The following is a 22,522-nucleotide window of genomic DNA, read 5'->3' on the forward strand; positions in this document are numbered from 1 at the left end:
CGTTAGCTATTGTAGCACCGAGAAGTGTCACAAAGCTGTGCCTGCTATTTACCAGCCAGCTCACACAGATAAGAAGTGGTGTAAAAGTTGAGAAGAGACAGACATCGTTGTGGACCTGGGAAGGGCGTCAAGGGGATGCCTGGTAGGGTCTGGCCAGAGGGGAAGGAATGGGGACAGAGGGGTTATGAGAGGATGACAGCCTTGGAGTTAGTAAGAGACCAGATTCTCCAGGGAACCCGCCATTAGCCTTTTTTCTTAGAGTAAAGATTCAAAGTGTAAATAATTAAAAATGAGAGCCAGCTAGAAAGCAGGCTAGGGACCCATGTCAGAGGATTTGGAGAAGGAGAGAGAAATTGGGCATGTGAGGGGAAGATGAAAGATTTACGAATATTTTAATCAGGAGGGGATGTTTCTCTCTTAGGAGAACAAATTACAGGGGTGAATTTTTTTTTTAATTTTTTATTAATTAATTAATTTATTTTTTGGCTGTGTTGGGTCTTCGTTTCTGTGCGAGGGCTTTCTCCAGTTGTGGCAAGCGGGGGCCACTCTTCATCACGGTGCGCGGGCCTCTCACTATCGCGGCCTCTCTTGTTGCGGAGCACAGGCTCCAGACGCGCAGGCTCAGTAGTTGTGGCTCACGGGCCTAGTTGCTCCGCGGCATGTGGGATCCTCCCAGACCAGGGCTCAAACCCGTGTCCCCTGCACTGGCAGGCAGACTCTCAACCACTGCGCCACCAGGGAAGCCCAGGGGTGAATTTTTGATTGTTGAACCGACACCCCCAGGTAGCCACAGACATCCCGAGGACGTGTGGTTTTGCGAGGAAGGTAACCTGTCTTCTCGTTGACTCCCAGGGGAAGGACATGTACCTGGTCCTGGAGAACGACACGCTGAGCCTGGTGGACCCCATGGACCACAGCGCGCTCCACACGCAGCCCATCGCCAGCATCCGCGTGTGGGGCGTGGGCCGCGACAACGGCCGGTGAGTGCCCCGGGCCGGCGCTGTCCTTTGTCACCTCACCCGGTGCCCCAGTTTTAGCTTAACCCTGAAGCGGGGCCTCACTGTTATTGCATGTTGCTGAATATGAAACTTGACAGTAGACTCTCTATAGAAATGTGTAAAAACTTAAAGCACATCTCTATCCCTGCCTCGTCAACTCTCCAAGCTCCTTCTGTTCCTTATTTCTGTACCTCAAACCTTTTGTCAACTCTGGATCCTGCCTCTGATTCCATGTATTTCTCCCCCCCCACCCCACTCATCCTCATTCATCTAAGTTCCCTACTCATCCAGGCTTTCTGAACTCCCACCTTTTTTTTTTTTTGTCTTCTCTGCAGTCTGTTTTAAAGTTGAGTCTCAGCTATTTCAGATGCTCTGCTATTGGTATTTTCTTTGTAGAGAGCTTGTTGGAAGGGAGAGGTTGTACAGCCTTTAATCACATGCTTTATTATTTTTTTAAATTTGTTTTATTGATGTATAGTTGATTTATAATGTTGTGTTAATTTCTGCTGTACAGCAAAATTCACACTGTACAGTATAACTGTACAGGGATTCAGTTATGCATAGATACACATATTCTTTTCCATGATGGTTTATCATAGGATACTGAATATAGTTCCCCGTGTTATACAGTAGGACCTTGTTGTTTATCCAAATCGCAAGCTTTAGATCATTAACTCATGCTGATAAGGAGCTTCTGGGGTTTGAAGTTGGCTGAACTCTTTTAACATTTGAAATGTCTGGTCATACCAAAGTTCCACTCAATGTGTATATTTCTGAAATTCTACTGAATATTTGTCATTGCCAGCAAGTACTTCTTAATAGATGTGTTGTGAATTTTTTGCTCTCCAGAGTGACTGGAAACAAGGAAGTTCTGATTTTCAAGTACATATTCTAACTAATAAAGTAACAGTAATCACAGGCATCATACTTTGATACTTTATTAAGTAATTGGGCTACATGAAATGCATCTAACTCTTGAATTAAATTAATCTTTGTCAAATCTCGAGGTATACCCGAGGATCTCCTAGCATTTAGGGACAAGCTATAGGATGATTATTTATTGCTCTGTTGAAAAGGGGCAAGAGCATTGCAGAAGCTGCTGAAAATCCCAGACGACAGAGAGGCTGCTCCCCTGGGGTGGCTCCATTCCGGGGCATCCTGGTTTATTGGGTCATGGGGTCCTCTAGGTGGCTCTGCCTTGGCTTCGCCATCCTTTGTCTCCCAAAGATGGGCAGTAGTGGATTTGATAGTTTTTTGATTCAGTTCCAAGTCCTAAGCCTGAAAGGAAAGTGGTTAAGCATTCATCAAAGAACAAGCAAAAATTTCTGCTGGAATCACAGGTGAGAAACGGTCTGCAAAAGAGAGAGCTGCAATGTCCTCTGACAGCTGATTGGATAAACCTTCGTGGGAGCACAGTTGTGTCTTTGAGCTTTTGTAACAGTGATGAACGGTGGCAGCTGGGCCAGGTGCTTTGGGGGGAAATGAGTAGATAGATTATGCATCCCCACCTGTCATTCAGTTGCTTAGCAGAGCTGGAGCACTGGAGTTGATGCATTGGCATGAATTGATTAATTTTACAGAGGAAAATACCTGACGATGTTCATGCATCATTAAAAACATTTAGCCTCAATGGAAGAGTGTCAGATACTTGATCCTTCCCTACTTCCTGTCCTCCAAGTTTGTTTTTAAGACAGGAGCCAAGGTGAAGATCATTATATACATGTACAACTGGATGGGGTTGTGGTTTTTTTTTGTTTTGTTTTTTTTAATTAATTTTTTATTTATTTATCTTTGGTTGTGTTGGGTCTTCGTTTCTGTGCGAGGGCTCTCTCCAGTTGCGGAGAGCGGGGGCCACTCTTCATCGCGGTGCGCGGGCCTCTCACTATCGCAGCCTCTCTTGTTGTGGAGCACAGGCTCCAGACGCGCAGGCTCAGTAGTTGTGGCTCACGGGCCCAGTTGCTCCGCGGCATGTGGGATCTTCCCAGAGCAGGGCTCGAACCCGAGTCCCCTGCATTGGCAAGCTGACGCTCAACCACTGCACCACCAGGGAAGCCCGGGTTGTGTTTTTTAAAGGTTAGCTTGTGAGTGGATTTCATCGATGAGGTTTTCAGTTCACCCCAACTCTTTAAAGTAAAGCCAAATGCTCTTTGTTCAGGGAGAAAATATGATTCAAATTCCAGTTGACAAAATTATTCAAGCCCTGAGCTTAGTTTCTCTCATCTGTGAAATGAGGGTGATAATAAGAAGCACAAAGCACGTGTATATATGTGCCTCTGTGTGTATAGTAATTGGCCCACTGATGGGGGATGTGGAAATTGCTTAATGAATGTTAGCTCTTGATTCGTTAAAGCAACATCCACTAGCAGAGACAGCTAATTACATGGCTTCCTTTCAAAGACAGGGAGGATGAGGGAGGGGTCAGACCTCAGGGAGGTTTCGAGGACAGTATATCATTGATAACAGAGGGCAAGAGGCTGTTTTAGACCCTGAGTTCAGTTGTCCTACAAAGCAGGAAGAACCACTCCCCTTGCTACCCAGTGATATCAGTGTAAATTAGGTTACCTTGCCTTGATTATGTTTTTGAAATGTGGGCTGAGTTACTCATGTTTTTTAAACCATTTCTTATTCTTGCTCAATGTTAGCAGATAAGTGTAATTTAGAAATAGACTGAGGGTTCTGCATCAGCTGTCAGGACCTCAGAAAAGCTCATGTAGTGGTTGGGGGCCCTTGAGCTAGATTGCTTTTGAAACAGTAAATAAAAAAGTGTGTTTGTCAGTGAAAGGTTGTATTTCTCCCATTGGACCCCTGAGTTTTCATTCTCTAAAAGAAGGCCTTTGTATTCCTGCTTTTTTTTTTTAATACTTTCTTTTGCTCTTGATTCCTTTTTTTTTTTTTTCCTTACAGCAATTTACAAGAGCAAATTCAATTTGTAATGCTGCAAAGGAAAGGAGTTTACACTTTGCATGAATAAAACATAAAAGTGTTTCATTTTGCTTGAGAAAATGAGTCCATTTCACATTCTCTTTTGTAACCTCCCTTGCCGAGAAAATGGAATCTCTTAGGGAATTTCTTGATGTGGTTAAAATGAATATGAAAAGTATGTATACCAGAGGCTTGAAGGGCACAGTCTGTTGAAATTCAGAGTGCTTCACTGAGCCATGTAATTTCAGGATTTATAAAGTTGTTTTGGGTTTAGCATTTTCTTAAGGCTTTCAAGTGGATTTGATGTGCTCTGAAGAAATTCCTTAGGGAGTAAGTTTACTTTGGGTGAGGGGGTGATCCAGCTGTGACACACCCCACCGATCCCTCAGGTTGATTTGGAGAAGCCTCTTATTATGAATGGCTGAGAAGTCGCCATTGCATCAGACGTTGGTTCTCTGTTGGGTGCTGGTGGTTGCAGGACTGGACTGAAGTTTTTGTCGTGTTCTTGAGAGTCACGCCTGCCTTTATTATGGCATTTCTTGGAGCCCATGTGCATTATTGCCAGGCAAAGGGAGGGCTCCCTCCTCCTACTTGGGTTCCTTTTGATCACAGTGAGATAAATGTCAAGGCTCCCAGAGATGGGACTGGTGAAAGGGGTTTCATGAGCCTTGTATTTCCAATCAAAGGCAGCACCAGGGAGCACCCAGATTGACCTGCTCTGCTTCCACCCCTGTGGGAAGGAGGCCCTGGGTTGTAGAACTGGCATTTTTGCCCCCAGTGACTGGGGCAGGTGACCACAGTGCCACCTCTCATCTTGTCTCTACGGACCTGCAGGCTGCCCTTCCAAGGATGGGGTGGGAGGGATTTCACAACAATTTCAGGGGCCGTGCTAATGCGGCCACAGCTCTTCTATTTACTCGTTCGGCCCTGGGAAGCAGCACTCTCCTTATTCTTTTAAAGAGATATCAATAGCAAGCAGACATAACTTCTGAACATAGGAGACCTTAAACTGGGACTTTCCTTGCCTCTTGTGACAGGTAAGGGAAGGGGCACATAGATCCTTCTGTACGTTGCCAATAGGCAATAGAATCTGCTAATCCTGTCTGTTTCCCATGAGAAAGGAAAGTGGGTGGATGGTATAGTCCAGGGTTTCAGACCCCATAAGTGGGATTTCCCAGGTCAGTGTACCATGGAGCACTAATCAGGTCAAATCTTCACAGACTTCCCTTGAAAGGAAAAAAAAAGGGATCTAGGGTCAGTTGGGAAAGTGGGTTAAACCAAGTGCATCAGGCCCCTTTGCTTTGGACCCTCTGGGAGGTTCTCCTGTCCTGATGTGGAATGGAACCCTTTTCTTCATGGAAATGCAGTCTCATGGAACACACTTTGGGAAACGCTGCTCTGGTCAGTAAACTCATTAATTTAAATTAGTGGCAACACTAGATTGCTGTTTTTGTTTTTAGGAAAAATTGGAATTCCTTGTAATAAATAACCATTATAAGTGGAGACCCCACTGGGCCTGCTCTAATGAAGGTAAAATTCCTTTATAATTAAAAGCAGCCATCACAGCCATTGTGCACGAGCGCTTTTTAAAAAGCACTTTCTTATGCAGGTTAAATGTTGACCCTGTGATACTGTTTGTGCTTATAGTTTGTATAGCAGAATTTCTCTTCTGAGAAGGTGTTTTATGTGTCTCTTTTCTGCTTTTGATGAACAATTTTTAATAAAATCTTACTGTGTGATAGATTATTCATAAATTTCCAATTGTTTATAAATTTATTTATTTATTTATTTATTTATTTATTTATGGCTGTGTTGGGTCCTCGTTTCTGTGTGCAGGCTTTCTCTAGTTGCGGCGAGTGGGGGCCACTCTTCATCGCGGTGCGCGGGCTTCTCATTGTCGTGGCCTCTCCTGTTGTGGAGCACAGGCTCTACACGCGCAGGCTCAGTAGTTGTGGCTCACGGGCCTAGTCGCTCCGCGGCATGTGGGATCTTCCCAGACCAGGGCTCGAACCCGTGTCCGCTGCACTGGCAGGCAGATTCCCAACCACTGCGCCACCAGGGAAGCCCCCGAATTGTTTATCTTTGACTTAACTGTTTTATCTGGTTAAGATCTCAGGAATTTTTATCTAAATAACATAGTAAGTCTCAAGTGCACTGAATATTTTTTTCGTTTTCTCTTCTCTTGGGATATTCCCAACTGGTTTTATCCACCAAGCCCCTGGTTTTAAGTTGCTTTAGAAGTCTACTGCCACACATAGTTCATGCTTTTGTTTTCCTGCCAGTGTTGTTCTGTGTTGATTCTTTTGAAAAAACTGCTGAATTTTGGGCTGGGGTTGGGGGGTGCATGGGCATCCTGGCTGTAATACTGAGGTTAGTCAGAATATGCAAAACTGTAACTTGTAGGCTTTCAGATGTAAAAGGTGGTTTCGTAACCACTGTCTTTCAGCCTCTTTTTTTTTTTTTTTTAAACATCTTTATTGAAGTATAATAGCCTTACAATGGTGTGTTAGCTTCTGCTTTATAACAAAGTGAATCAGTTATACATACACAATATGTTCCCATTTCTCTTCCCTCTTGCATCTCCCTCCCTCCCACCCTCCCCATCCCACCCCTCTAGGTGGACACAAAGCACCGAGCTGATCTCCCTGTGCTATGCGGCTGCTTCCCACTAGCTATCTATTTTACATTTGGTAGTGTATATATGTCCATGACACTCTCTCACCCTGTCACATCTCACCCCACCCCCTCCCCATATCCTCAAGTCCATTCTCTAGTAGGTCTGTGTCTTTATTCCGTCTTGCCACTAGGTCAGCCTCTTTATTTTAGAGATTAACTGAGGACAGAAGGGGATGATTTGCCTTAGGGGACCCATCTAGTTGTGACAGGGCAAAGACAGACTCCTGGAATTTTCCTCTGTCCAAATAGGAGCTCCTCTGTTAATCTGACAAGAGATAATGGATGGTCTCAAATAACCTGGGGTCAGCAGGGAGACGGAGAACTCTGCACTCGAGGCCTGGTCTCTTTCCTTGGGGAGATGAAACCACAGGTGTGAATTAAAAGCAGAGGTTGACAAAATATGGCCCCGAGCTGAAAATGGTTTTTCCATCTTTAATGAGTTGTTTTAAAAAGGAAAAAATGGGCTTCCCTGGTGGCACAGTGGTTAAGAATCCACCTGCCAATGCAGGCGACACGGGTTCGAGCCCTGATCTGGGAAGATCCCACGTGCCGCAGAGCAACTAAGCCCGTGCACCACAACTACTGAGCCCTCATGCCACAACTACTGAAGCCCGCGTGCCTAGAGCTTGTGCTCCGCAACAAGAGAAGCCACCGCAATGAGAAGCCCGCTCACCGCAATGAAGAGTAGCCCCTGCTCACCACAACTAGAGAAAGCCTGTGCGCAGCAACGAAGACCCAACACAGCCAAAAATAAATAAAAATAAAATAAATTTATTAAAAAAAAATTTTAAAAGGAAAGGAAAAAAAGAATAGGGGACCCAAATGTGGAGGACCCAGTATAGCCTAGTTCTTTCCAGAAAGAGCATTTACAGTAACATGCATTCAGAATAGAATGAGGCAGTCATTGTGGCTTTTGTAGGAAGTCTGTGGAAAAGGCAAGTCCTGTTCTGCCATCCTTCCAGTGTCTTCCTAGTCTGACCAGCCAGGGGACTTGTCTGTAAGTTGAAGGGGACCTGGAACGTGCACACGTAACATTATGCCCACATTCTGTTCATATCTCTTTGGCCACATGCAGCTGCAAGGGATTCTGGGAAATGGAGTCTCTAGCTGGGCCAACAATTGCCAAGTTAATACTGCTATTAAAAAAGATGAGGTGAAACAACTAGCCTGTGACACAGTCTGAAAAGGAATCACCTCAGTGTTCCCAGCCTGTGACCTATTGTTTCCTGTGCCAGTTATTAAGCTGCTGTTCCTCAGCTCCAAACCCACCCTTCTCTGCTTGCTTTGTGAGACTGGAGCTGGGACTCTGCAAAAACGTTTCTGCTTCTCCAGTTTGCTGCTCGTTAGACTCTGACTAGAGGGGGCTGCAAGGCTGGAGGAAGCAGGAACTTGCTTCCTGTGTCTGAGCATCATCCTAGAACAACTTCTTCATCCCGCTGCGTCAGTTCTGACGCACTTTTCCCAGCACCCACAGAAATGCAGAACCGTTCATCATTCCCCTTCTTCAGAGCCACCTGTGCCACTGGCTGGGGTGCCCTCTTTAAAGGTCTGAGTCCCGACCCTGCTTCAAGTCTAGAGACACCAGCAGCGGCACCACCTCCTCGGTGTCAGAGGTTTTGCACCATGGGGCTTCTCCAAGCTTCCAGGTTTTGATAATTCCAACCTCTGCCCTTTGTTCTCTCCACCCTCCAGGTCACAGCCCCCTCTTGCAATTGCTGCCTCCATGATAACTTCTTCCTATTCCCTTTTTAGTTTTGTAGTTACAGGTCTTTAAATGATCTTCTTTCTGTCCTGGTAACTGGTGTGGTTCCTGTCTCCTGCCTGCACGCTCCCGACTTGACCCTTAGATGGAATTAGCACTGACTAAAGGAGGCAGCATGGAGGCATGCCTGCCCTGAGGAGGGCATCTGGGAGAGCAAGTGAGTGGAGCTGTTCTTTATGTTCAGCTTTGCACACTGTGGTGACACAACAGCATGTGTGCCAAGGAGACGTCCTTTCTAAATTGGTGGAAGTTGCAGTGATAAAGGGCAGTTCTGTTTTAGGTGACAGGGTTTTAGAAATAGTGGGCCTCTTGGTTTGTTTTTTTTTAATGTTTTCAATATCCACATTTTAAAAAATAAATTTATTTATTTTTGGGTGTATTGGGTCTTCGTTGCTGTATGCGGGCTTTTCTCTAGTTGCAGCGAGCGGGGGCTACTCTTCATTGCCGTGCACGGGCTTCTCATTGCGGTGGCTTCTCTTGTTGCAGAGCACGGGCTCTAGGCACGTGGGCTTCAGTAGTTGTGGCACATGGGCTCAGTAGTTGTGGCTCGCGGGCTGTAGAGCGCAGGCTCAGTAGTTGTGGCGCATGGGCTTAGTAGCTCCGCGGCATGTGGGATCTTCCTGGACCAGGGCTCGAACCCGTGTCCCCTGCATTGGCAGGCAGATTCTTAACCACTGCACCACCAGGGAAGTCCCGGGCTTCTTGGGTTTTGATCTAATTGAAAGTTATCTCGATTTTCCCTTTGCCACTGTTTCTTTTCCTAGGAGTGATGGAGGGAGGCGGGTCTTCACAGGGAGGATGGAGAGCTTCCTAATGACATGTAGTCAGAGGGTTCTCTGAGCCAGCCGGTAATGAAAGATTGATGGAATCCCAAGATCTGATAAAAGTTTAATCTAAGGTATATGCTGCTTTGCTTCAGGGAGAAACGTCTTCAGGGAGAGAGCAGTAATTCTCTCCCTATGCTCCAGTATTATCTTGACCTCTAGAGCTAATTTCTTTTTAATATAGACACATGATAAGCAGAGGCACCAGGATTTACTTGACCATTCTGCTGACTTACACCGTACTTATATTTTATCTCTATAGAAGTGGCCTTCTTGCCTTCTATTAATCATGCTGGGATGCTTGCTAATACTTTCAATCTAGAATAACCTTTAAGGAAAGACATTGTAAGTGATTGTCGAAGAAAAGTTTCCCTCAGAGGAATGCCTTGAGAGTGTCTTCAAGCCGATCCTTCCTTAGTGGACATATGAAGACAACAGTTTCTTCTGAGGAACGCATCCTGTGTTTTGATAACCGGTTCAGTGCATAATCCATTGTTTCTCATAAACATGTTTCAGCACCAGGCGGTGTAGCGTGGGAGCCTGAGAGTGTCATGTCAACAGCAAAAAATTCTGGTGATGATCCCTGAGCAACTTCCATCTCACGCTTCCCCTGAGTCCCAAGCCAGGTGAGGGATGGCCCATTCTAGATGTGGCATGAGGGTGGTCCATCACACTAGGCTCCAGTGATTCTCTGTCAGTCTTGAAAGTACTGCGATCTTCTTGGAACACTTAGAGCCTTCCGAAACCAGAAGTAATGACCCACGCAGACATGGATTCGTGTCTTAGAGAGCAGAAAAAGTTGTAACTATTGTAACCCAAAGCGTCACTTGGTCACTTGGCCTGTTGTATATACTCAGCAAATGATTAAGTGTTTGATAAATCGCTAAAAGCCTTATGTTATCGCAGATGAATGGACAGTCACTGTTTTTCATACACAGATTATCACCTTGAACTCTTTTACTTAAATGTAATCGTCTGAGATTTTGGGCTTCCTGGTGAATCCAATGATTGAGAGCATAATGCAGCTCCTCTGATTCGTTTCACTCACAGAACACTTCTGACACCAAATGTGTCGGTTTTCCACACCAAGCAACTCTCCAGGTGTCTGCTGACAGCCACTGGGTGTCCCACAATTTAATTCCATTCTGACACTGACTACCAGGAGTTAGCCCAGACCCCTCCCCACCCAGGTTAAGGGCTCAGTCCCTGCAAGACTGCCCTCACTTCAGATGCCAGTCACAAGTCCAGGCCACCCCTGCATCTGCCCGAGAGCAGCTATAAATCAGAGGTTCCCATGGAGGTTTCTCCTTAGGTTCAATGATTTGCTATAACGGTTCACAGAACTCAGGAAAACACTTTACTTACTATTACCAGTTTCTTATAAAGGATACAAATGAACAGCCAGATGCGGAAGCACAAAGGGTGAGGTCCAGAAGGGTTATCAGCTTCTGTCCCCGTGGAGTTTGGGGTGTGTCACCCTCCTGGCACCTGGATGTGTTCACCGACCCCCGACCCCCAAAGCTCTCTTGACCCCGTTGTTCAGGGTTTTTACGGAGGTTGCATTACATAGGCTGACTGATTAAATCATTGGCTGTTGGTGACTAGCTCAATCTCCAGCCCTTCTCCCTTCCCTGGAGGTTAGGGTGAGACTGTAAGTTCCAACCCTTTAATCACAACCTGGTCTTTCTGGGAGCAGCCCTCACGCTGAAGCTATGTAAGGGCCCCCAGACATCTCATTAATGTGCAAAAAGGTACTCTTGTCGTTCTGGAGAGTCCAAGGGTTTTAAAAGCTCTTGTGTCAGGAACCAGGGTCTAAGACCAAATATTGTAACAGAAGATGCTCGTACCACTCAGTAAATTACAAGGGTCTTGGAAGCTTTGTGTCAGGAATCATGGACGGAAACCAAATATATATTTCTTACTATATTACAATATCATGGTGCACAGTTGGTTACTGGAGAAGACGAATTTGAGAACATCGGGTGGAACTCAGGGAGTCTCACCACATATAATTACGTCAAGTTTTTGAGAGCCAGGTTGGTCAAGAGAAGGAATACTGGTATAGGAATCCCACCATGTGCAATTTAATCATGGTTCTTCCCTGGCACTGGTGTTGGGGACTTAGTGTCCCAGCCTCTCCATCTGCAGTGGGGATTTTTGCTGGGATGGCAGAGATGTGAAGGTGCTTTCATAGAACTGTCAGGCATTGTCCCCAGGGGCAATACTTTTATTAAGAATGTAATATTTCCTTGAAATATTACCCTGGGTCAACTGTAAGAGATTATAAAAATCAGGGGAAATTTTAAAACATGGGAGGTTCGCATTATTTTGTCTTTGACTTTAAATATCTAAAACTCTTCCGTTATTGGTTCCCTGTGAGCCTTGACTGATGACGTGATGCCTCTTCAAAGGCCAACACTGATGTTTAGAACCTCCCCTCTCCCTGCCCCAACCAAGTGGCTTAGTGTGTTTCTAACCCTCTTATTAAACCAGACTTGGTGCTTATGTATCACAGCTGTGAATTAAAGCCTGGCAATGAATTGTGTATGCAGGAGTTATTTTTTTAATAGAGAAAAGCGAGAATTTATGAAAATTATCCTGTAATGAGTTTTCAGTCCAGTCACTTGGAATCCAAGACTTCCTGCTGCTGTCATACCTGTCTGTGTCAGCATGGGCTGTACCAGCTCCCACTGAGGCCCATGTTTCTCTTCTCCTCCAGCTCGCTGGCCTCTCTCCTTCGGCAAGAGGACAACCGAGTTATGTTCCCTGTTTTCCCTCTTAGCGGCACACAACCTTTGGGCTCCAGCACCAGCTGCCCTGTTTCTTTATTATAACTTCAACTGGGAATTCTTCTTTTCTAGGCAGCTCCCAAAGAGTGCCCTGGGGAACTGCTCTTTAGAAAAGTAAAGAAGAGAAAGGAAATCAAAAACAAGAATTAAGAAATTAAAGTCAGAGTCCTCAGGCAAGGACTCAATTTCTGAGGGTAAAAAAGTCCTGGGAGCAGAATCAGGCAGGCATTGTCGCAGTGGCCAGAGATTGGAAATACCAAATCAGGCTTGGGGCCAAATGAAAAATATGTGAACCAAGGAGTTCATTTTCAGTGGAAAGGGTAAATCTCTCTAAACCCAGGAAGAATCATTTAGATTATAAATAAAGGAACACAGAGTGGGTGACAGACTGGATCTGGTGCCATTTGCATATCCAGAGAAGTTGGATGGTAGGGGGAGTAAGAAGTAAAACGTAGAAAATTTTGTCATTCTACCTGATATTTTACACCAGAAACATGCCCAAGGGCAAGGAGTGTTTGAAAGTACTGGGGTGGGATGGGCTGGGGTTAGGGGTGCCCAGTTACAGGCTCTGAAGGAGCCCGGGGTTGGGGGAGGCTGACGTGGCAAACAGAACGGTCAAGTAATGCGGCAGGGGGCTGGCCATGAGTAGAAAGGGCCAACCAGATGAGGACTGCCTTTCTCTATGCAGGCAGTGCCTTGTGCTTCTAATTGCTTCTCTAGGCCAAGTCATCTCCCCTGTCTTGCCAAGTCTGCTTCTTTGGGTGAGTGGCTCCAGCTCTGTTTTCAAAGGCTCCTTTTCACCTGCACAGAGCACCCTGGCCCATTGGAGATCCGCATTCAGGTAGGGCTCACGCGCCCGGGCCCCGTACCCTGAGTCGCCCAGCCCAGAATCGGGCAGGTCATGATAGAAAGGAGGGTCCCTTTGTAACTGGAAAATTGTTTGTGGCTCCTGCCTATTCATCTCTAAATCCTTTCTTGCCACCCGCTAAAGGAGAACTCCCAAGTATCAATTTATTGGAGACAAAGCCAGAAAAATCTAAGTCTCAGTCTGTAGCCCAGTAGAACCAAATGTTTCAAGGAGGACACCGAAACCAGGTCGGCCCCAGGAGACAAACTAAATAGAGAACGACAGCCTATGGGATAAGTTTCGCAGGAATTTTACATACCAGTAGAGGCACCACTATCATTTCTTTGATTACCAAATCTGTGAAATAGATATTTAGTTCAGATCAAAAGTGGCTGATTCTCCCTGGCCCTGACCCCTCAGCAGCCCTCCCACCCCATCTGCCTTTGGACATAACTGGAATGGGGATTGGGATAAGGATATAAGAGGGCACAAATCACTCCTAAATCTGTAAGCATCTGTCTGAACTCCAACGAGTTCAACTGCCTCATGAAAGAAGCTTCTCTCCTTACTGTGAACCACAAGGCCGTAGATAGTCGTGTGTGCGTGGCGCCTGCTTGGCTAACCTATGGCCAGGCCACCTTTGCCCTTAGTCCAGTGTGGGTCATGGTTCTGCCATCTAGGCAGCTACACAGTCAACAACTTGGGGGTCCTCTTACCCCCACCACGTGTAGGGAGTGGTCAGACCCTAATGCTTTGGCCTCTTAATACTTAAGTCAGCTGCCCCTGCCCAGGCTCGTCCACCTCCCGTCCAGTATGGTGGCCAAGTGCACATGCCCAGCTGCACTGGCTTGTGCCCTTGCCCCGCACTGCCCTTTCCTGCCTGCTCATTTTCTAAACTCTCCTGGTGAGACCTTTATGTTTCCTTGGATGCAACTGACTATTATTCCCTCCTCTGGGGCACAGCCAGAGCCTATGGGAACTTACACCCCAGCACCTCTGAAGGAAGAAGCTTTATTTAACTTGATTATTATATGTGTGTATCTACCCACGTGAAAATAAATTTTGCCCGGACAGTTAATAGATTTTTAAAAATTTGTGTGTGAATGCCCACGTTCTTTAGAGTCATCTATTTTTCTGTGTCATTGGCTTTCAAGCTAGTTTGTCCTAACCTGTAAGAAATAAAGTTTATGGCATGACCTAGTGTTTTCCCCCTCCCGCCTCCCTCTCTTTCCTTGACTCACACAAAAGTTTTACACGACAGTACTTATATTGGCAATGTGTTCTGTTCCTTGATTTGTTTCTTTGCTACACTCTGTTCTATTTAACTTTCAGAACGCTGTTTGTGACCACTAATTGATTATAGTTTGAATAACACTGATCTTTGGTTAACTTTTCCAAAAAGTTTTTGAACTGAACACTCTACCATCTTAATACCTGGTGTTTAAATTTAAAAAGATTACACAGACAAATAAAGTTAGGGAACGTCCTGCTCTCAGAGAGCCCCGAGTACACAGCTTAGCTGTTGAAGGCTCTAAGCTGTCCTGCACTTAAAACTTGGTGAGCATAAAACACATTAATTGCTTCCTACCAATGAACTTCAGGGAATCAGTGGCGTTTCTGGAGCCCGCCAGATTAGAAAACACTGAACTACGCTGATCTAGGGGTTCTGAATGATGACTCTATATCACAGTCTGTTATCACAGATCTCTATTTTTAGATGTTCCTTTGCCTAGCACTCCACCCCCCATGCCTGCACGGAAAAGTGTGGTATTCTCACAAGCATAGCTTTCAGTATAGTCAGTGAATTCTCAGAGAATTTGGCCTACGGTGAAAATTGCGTACTTTGTCACCTTTCCCTTTTTGCCAGGAAGTTTCGTGTTAAATCAAACCCTCAATTGCCGTAATAATAATAGACTGAACTATATGACTGCCTTTTTTGTGGATCAGAAATGGTTGAATGTGGTTCAAATTAATATTTAGCCTAACTGATTTATAGACTCACTTCTTCCTTCCATCTGGTTTTCAAATTTTACTTTTCTAATTTAAGAGCGTGATAGAATGTGTGCCTTTCATTGTAAACTATTTAATTCTTTTGGGAAGCAAATGGGATATAAATTTTAATAAGTAAACAGAGTCCAGCTGTAACGCCCCATTAACCAATAGAGTGTTTAAAATACAGATTTTTTTTCTGATTTCCCTATTATTCAATAATTGGTAAATGCTATGCATTTCACAATGAGGAGTATTTTGAGTGTTTTTTTTCCCCCTGTACAATCCCTGGGTGGCTTTAAGAACAGCAAATTTTAAAATATATCTTTGCAGACAATTAATATTTATTGACTAATCCAAATGATATTTGTGGCTTTCTCCATGAATTAGAGAATAATAGTGTCGCAGAAATCACCTCAGCCCTCAAGGTACTTGCTTTACCAGACTAGTTTTCTCCACCACCAGGGATCTCACTACAAAGATAAACAGCAATTACTAAAAGCATTACGTCTAATGGATGGTGTGGAATTTCTTAATATATTTCCCCCGCAAATTTGGTGGCCTGGAGTAATTGTCTGTGCCCCTTTATTGCCTAGAGGAAATATTTTGATTTATCTCTATATAGCTTCTAGCTTGAGTTGCTTTGGGTTTTGTTGTTGTTGTTCGACTTAGGAGAAACTGTAGAAGATATTTGTTAAGAAAGATAAAACCTAATCCTATTCATTAAATTCACTAAGTCAAGGGTTGAAATAAAAGGGAGAGAAATTTTTTTAAAATAAAAGATAAGGTTTTAATATGCCTATACTGTACGAATTAGAGTGCTTCTTTAAAAAAAAAAGAAGAGAAGATGGTGTATATCTTAAGTCTTTAAATCTTGGGTCACTTTTAATCATAATGTTGTTAATCATTGTCTTATGCCTTGAAGTCATGCTGTTAGAACAGATTATAGCAAAGAGGTATGTTAATCAGGGCAGGAGGAGAATAGAAATGGCTGTCATCATCCAGAAGGGGCACCATCTTTTTTTTTTTTAAGCTTTACAATTTAACCATAATTGTACCTGTGTATTTTTAAATGATCTATCAAGGTGGCTTTCATCATGCCCAAGGCCATATCGTCCTTATTCCTCCCTTGAAGTGTCAAGCTGTGGAATTTCTTTTCTCCCTCCTTCTTCCTCTCTTGTATGGTCCCATCTGTCTCTCTGGAAACTTAGTAGACACCCATGTATTAAGTCCCCAATATGTGTCAGCCACTATGCTTGGCACCAAGGATATAGCTCTGAACAAGCACTTCATGGTTCCTGCCTTCATGGGCAGTACTAAGTGGAATAGTAATAGGAAGTAATTAAATGAGTTCTTAAGTCCCATGAAGCACTTTGTAATATAACTACCAAGCCCTATACAAGTTTTAGATGACATTGTTGTCCTTATGACTTAGGGTCCCACCTTTTCTGTTAGCCTTTCTGTCACCATTTGCATCAGTCAGCACTGGCTAGGTTATGCTTCAGTAACAACCAAAGGACTCAGTAACAGTCCTCATTCTACTAAATGTCCATGGCATGTTGGCTGGAGGTACTGCTCCTTGTAGTATTGTCCTCATTCTGTGTCCAAGGCAGACGATACAGTCACTATTTAGACTAGAGTATTGCCAGCCATGGTATCAGGAGGAGAAGATGCATTGACTTTTTTTTTTTTATATAAATTTATTTATTTTATTTATTTATTTTTGGCTGTGTTGGGTCTTCATTGCTGCACGTGGGCTTTCTCTGGTTGCGGCGAGCGAGGGCTACTCTTCGATGCGGTGTGTGGGCTTCTCATTGCAGTGGCTTCTCTCGTTGCGGAGCACAGGCTCTAGGCGCACGGGCTTCAGTAGTTATGGCATGTGGGCTCAGTAGTTGTGGCTCACGGGCTCTAGAGCACAGGCTCAGTAGTTGTGGCGCACGTGCTTAGTTGCTCCGTGGCATGTGGGATCTTCCTGGACCAGGGCTCGGACCCGTGTCCCCTGCATTGGCAGGCGGATTCTTAACCACTGTGCCACTAGGGAAGTCCTACATTGACTCTTAAAATTTCTGCCTGGGAACAACACTTAACACTTTTGTTTACATTTCACTGGCCAAAGCAAAGTTACGTGACCAAACCTGACTTCAGGGGATGGGGAGATATACTTCCCTAGGAAGGGGACTGGATATTCACATCACTGCAGTACCCTATGATCTCTTTTATGTCCGTAGTCATGTAGATCTTAGTGGCACTTAATGTTTCAACCTTGTGTTGTTACTTAATGTTGTAAATGTGTATGTGTCCCCAGTTAGATTGTAAATTCCCTGATAGCCAGCACCATGTTTTTATACTTCCTTGTATGTAACTCAGCATGATGCTGGCCTTATATTAGGTGCTTAAAAATGCTTTTAATTGTATGAAGGAGAGAAGGGAGAATAATCAGAACTCTTTCCATGTTTTAATATAATGCTTTATAGTTTAAGGCTCTGTGTACACTATCTATCTCCTTTAATCTTTTCAGGGACCAAAGGACATAGTATTATGCCTTTAACAGATCAGGAAAGTGAGTCCCAGAACTTGCACATGACTTGCTTAGTGTTGCACCAGAAAAAAAGTGATTGAGCTATATCTGAAACCATGAATTCTAAATCCTGGGCCAGTGGTTTTTCCTACTCCTTAGTTGTTAATATGATCACCCCAATTTTTTTTTGCTTGTGCTGAGGATCACACAGGGGAAGGGAGAAGGAAGCTTCAGAAAAAGAGTTGAAAGCTCCTAACCAGGATAGGGGTATATCTCCTGGCGTTTGGGTCATAGCAAAGCTGAAGAGGCCACACAGCAAAACTCCCAGCTTGAATTCAGCAGGTCAGTGTCTTAGTTTATCTAAGGCTGCTGTAACAAATTATCACAAATTTGCTGGCTTAAAACTACAGAAATTTGTTCTCTCACAGTCTGGAGGCCAGTAGTTCAACATCCATTAAGCCAAAATCAAGATGTGGGCAGGGTCCCACTCCCTCCAGAAGCCTGGGGAAGAATCAATTCCTTGCCTCTTCTTCCACCTTTTGGTTGCTACTGGCATTCTCTGGTTGTGCCATTCTTTGGCTCCTCCCATTTATTTTTCTTAGTGAATCTAAAAATACACAATGTTTATTAAATAATTAATCATCCTTTCCTAGAAGGGTTATTTCATTTCACGGATGAGCAGTTTATTGCCAGAGCACTACGTCTTCCTCCAAAATGATGTATAACGTGATTTGGTACCTACATTTTTAGACACTTGAATGTTTTTTCTCTCTGCCAGTTAAGCTTGAAGGTAATGTAGTGCGTATTCATTTGCATTTTGTTCCTTTCAAGAAATACAGATGTGCATAGTGGGGTGACCTCATATTTTTCCATTTCTAAAGTAGTATATAGAACCTGATGTGTTAGTGTACGTGAATTCCAATAAATTTTAGTATTTACTAAATATTAGTATTTAGTGATAAGTACCATAGGTAATAAGCCTTCACAACATTAAGGCTATGAAGAAAAGTAAACAGTTATGTAATTGGCAAGGAAACTAACGCAAAAGTTTAAAGAAAGAAATACCAAAGCCAATTTTTTTCTCAAACGCTTTTGTGGTTTTACATACTTCATTGTCTGCCTTCAGAATCTAAAATTCTAGCCTAGTTTGTTTATAAAGCAGTCCCTTTAGACATTTGCCTTATTTTTAGGAAATGTTTATGCTAATGGTAGGTTAGTAAGTAGGGGTTACTCACCATCTTGGCTCTCATGACATGAAGGACCTGAAATGCTGGGTGGAGAAGAGCCAGGAAACCAGATCCAGGCTTGGGCGAGGGGTTCTGTGATCTGTTAGTCACGTCTGCCATGGCCATGGAGTAGGACATAGGCATGACACAGCATGAGTATTGAACAAGTAATTATTGGAATTATTGGAATTATTACTTCATCTAGGCCCTTACACAGTTGGCTTGCCCCAGAGTCATTGGTTAATGATAACTTTGATACAGGAAAGGTAAAAACTGAAAAAAAAAAAAGGGGGGGTCAAATATTCAATACTCTCAGTACTTACCCATCATGACTGAAATTTGGTGATTTCTTGATAGATATCTATTGAAGGAAGAAAGGAAGGAGAGAATTGTTCTAGAGTGCTGTGAGCATGCATGCAATGGGAAAACTTGTTTTCAGTACCTGATTGTGAATCAGGCGGGCTCTGAGTTTGTAGCAGCTCCTGGCACGGAGCAGTTTGCAGTGCTCAAAAGGACCAAGAACACCCTGTACATTCATTGGTGGGTAAAACAGCATAAATACGGTGTTTGAATATTAAATCTTTAAAACATTTGCATTGTCTAACAACAGACACACAGTGCTGGCAACAATGTGGTCTTTTGTTTTTGTTTGCCACACCACCGGAAGGAATAAAACGGATTTTTAAGATTTGAATCCCAGCCCTGCCACCAAGTATTTATGTGTCCCTGGGCAAGTTATGTAACCCCCTCAGTACCTCTGTTTCCTCATCAGAGAATTACATTGCCTACCACCTAGGAGTAACTGGGTTACTCTTGGAAAGAGCCGAGAACAGCGTCTGGCACATACGTAGTGAGAGCCCTGGTCCTTTTGCCCTCAGTTCCATTCCCGTCCTCCCCTGCTGGCCTCTGCCCCCGCAGGCTGTGTTTCCGGCCTCTGCCTGGGTTCGGCCACTGGAAGCGGCGAAAGCAGGAGGAGGGGAAGCCATGGTCCCTCGCCCCGCTCCTTGCCTCCAGGCTGTGTCTGCTCAGGGCTCCAGCCTCCTCTGCGCAGGCCGCCACGGCTGTGGCTCTGCTGGATAGCCCCCACCTCCTTGGGCCCTTCGGCTTCCTGCTGTGGCTGATCTCTGAGTGCCTCCCTGTCTCCTGTTTGCTTTTCAGCTCTTCCATCACCCATGTCACCAGTTCCATTAAATTCCCTCTGCTTCAGATATTTAGAGCCGTTGTTGTGTTCATCATCGTGCCCCAACCGATAGACTATGTCAACATTTACTGTCATTATTCTTGTTCCTGTTGCTCTTGTCATCATTGTTTCGTACACCTCAGAGGAAACTCTGGAGGAAACTGAGACTTTAGGAGGTGAAGTGAGTTAACCGGGATGCCACGGCTGGTGGGTGACAGGCTCCAGCATGAAACCCTTTTCACTCAGTCTCTCCTTCTACGTTCGGAGCCTTTGAATGGGCTGGTATCTTCGACTCTCATTAGTCTGAATTTACAGTGTATGTCTTGCCTAAGGGCCCCCTTCCTTTTTGACTCCCACATACTGGAAGATGCGGCTACATGACGCGTGCTAAGGAACAGCCGTCCTCACGGCCAGTGACTGCTTTTGGGGTCATGCATCACCAAGTTGGAACTGACCTCAGTCCTCATGGGGTTCCACCACAGTGTGGGGTGGGGTGTTGTAAGATCATTGATCACAGGCAACAGAAATTTGATTTGAGTGATCTTAAGCAAAAGACGATTTAGGTGTCTTCTGGAACCCTGAGGCAGGGGGATGGCCAAGAGGACAGAACAGGGTCTGAAATAGTATCAGGATCACTTCTATCTTTCACCTCTATTCTTGGCTCTGTTCTCGTCTCTGCTTCTTAGTTCTTATGGTAGAAAATGACCCCGTACATTTCTTTTCCAGCCAGTCTTGAAGTGTAGTCTCTCAATTTTAAATTCCTAAGGGAAGAGACTCATACCCAGCATAGACCAGGTGCCCATCCTGGTCAGACTGACCGGCCAGGTCACTTCATATGGGATGTCACCTGGGGGCCTGCTGCTGCCACATAGGTTGGGGTGGTGTGGTGTTTTACGGAAAAGGGGATCACAGGTGTGCACTAGAGAGCCCATTTCAAGATTTCTAACAGCCTAATTCATAACCATGGGAAGCACAACTGCCATATCTGGGTGCCCACCATCCACCAGAGGCGGTGCTAATCACATTATATCTGGTTTTGTTTGTTTTGTTTTTTTAATTTTAATTCTTAAAAACAGCATTAGGAGGCAGGTTTTATTATTTGCATTTTGTAGGTGAGGAGAGGGCAAAGGGAAAACTATGCATTTGTGCAGAATAAGCAGGCCAACTAAAATGGTAAGGGTCTTTGCTTCTGGCGGGAATGAAAATACATCACCTCAGAGTGGCAACATTGGTTAGCTCATGCTGATCAGAAGTTATGAGTAGTGGCTAAGTATACCTTTGATTAACAGAGAAAAGTGGCATAGGGACAAATCAAACTAGCTTGTTATTTGTTTAAGAAATATATTTTAAAATAAGAGGTCCTTGGCGGTTAAAATAATAAAATGGCTCATTGGTGGTTACAAGGACCAATTTGGTCCAACTCCTACTCTTTGAAAATAAGGAATTTTGCTTGAGGTAAGTAATTTAGCTCTTTTGTGGGAAGTTCCTTCAACTTCTAAGATGATTCAGAGTTTGGAGTTACTGATTCAGTCTTCTGACTGTATCAGGAGTGTTTAAATATACATTTTCCACTCAGTTAATAAGTCATGAATTCATTTAAATTTATCATCAGTGCACTCAGAAGTCATCAAAGTAGACTTTGAGCTGTGAGCATTTGCTTCTCTCCTTCTGGTTAATCCTGACACATCTCACATGTCATAGTTTTCCAAAATTCTAAAAATGGGAACACTTACTGTTAAAATTGATGATTAGATTGTTTTGTTCTTGAAGAAAAATTATGAACTTGCTTAAATGATATAGTCTCCTCTCTTTCCATCAAAAAATTTTCTACATGAGTGGAGAAAGTGGAATGTACGGCCTAATAGCCAGTGGTACTCAAATTTGAGTACTCATCAGAATGAGCTGTAGGTCTCTGTAAACACAAGGATGGCTGAGTCCCATCCTCAAAAGTTTCTGATTCAGTAGCAACAAGTTCCCAAGTGAGGCTAATTTCATCCACGGACCGCACTTAGAAAACCACTGCTCTAGGCTGAAGAGAGAATTTGCTGAGAATAGGCATAGTGCTTTCAGTTTTGTGGCTTTAAGAGAAAGTGATGGGGGTGGCAGATTTAAATGATTAGTCTGCTCAGTCAGAAGGCTCCGCTCTTTGCTAGGAACTCAACTTGGATTATATGAGTTTCCTTTCTTTAGGGGGAAAGATAATACACAGAGGAGGATTTACTATTATGATAATGAAGCTTAAAATTTAGGGCCCCTTTCAAGGCCCTGGGGAGGGGGCCTATCGATAAGTGCACATGGTTTTTGTAAAATTTGCAAAAGGAAGATATTTTTGTATTCATTTTCTTAAAGAAGTCCCCAGAAATTGTCTAAGCTTTCGTTCCCATAAAACCTGAGTCAACTCTGATAATTAATGAGTATAATTAACTGATATGTATACAAGGAATAGAGTTGGTAACAAAGAGCAGTTTTTTGTAGGTTAAGCAATCTCTGAAAGTGTCAGTAATAAGGGTAAGTAGGGACATCATCTCAGAGGACATGTGAACTTTGTGTGGAACTTACTTTAATTGAAAGAGTTCAATGGAGCATTAAGCAGATGAAAATCCAAGGTGATCTTAGCTTGTCTACTAACTGATCAGCTTGCTGTGTATGCTGTATTTTATTTATTACATTTTATTTATTTGTGATGAGAGCAGAAGATTTGGAGAAACGAGATAGGTTCCAGTTCTGGCTTCACCTCTTATAAATAAGTTCACTCATTCTTTCTGAGGCTATTTTGTCTGTAAAGGGAGAT

The 22,522-nt window shown here is 43.9% G+C and overlaps 1 protein-coding gene across 17 annotated transcripts in view; it reads left to right on the forward strand.

The window, feature by feature from the left end:
• The window catches only part of APBB2 (amyloid beta precursor protein binding family B member 2), a 360,572-nt gene that overhangs the window by 294,610 nt on the left and 43,440 nt on the right, over window positions 1–22,522 (forward strand). For all 17 annotated transcript variants that reach the window (XM_082390548.1, XM_082390549.1, XM_082390542.1 and 14 more), the window contains one exon: window positions 853–980. In XM_082390548.1, coding sequence (XP_082246674.1) covers window positions 853–980 — 128 coding nt within the window. The remainder of the gene's footprint in view (window positions 1–852; window positions 981–22,522) is intronic.

This window comes from Balaenoptera borealis (assembly GCF_965194805.1).
Source record: "Balaenoptera borealis genome assembly, chromosome: 4".
NCBI lineage: Eukaryota > Metazoa > Chordata > Mammalia > Artiodactyla > Balaenopteridae > Balaenoptera > Balaenoptera borealis.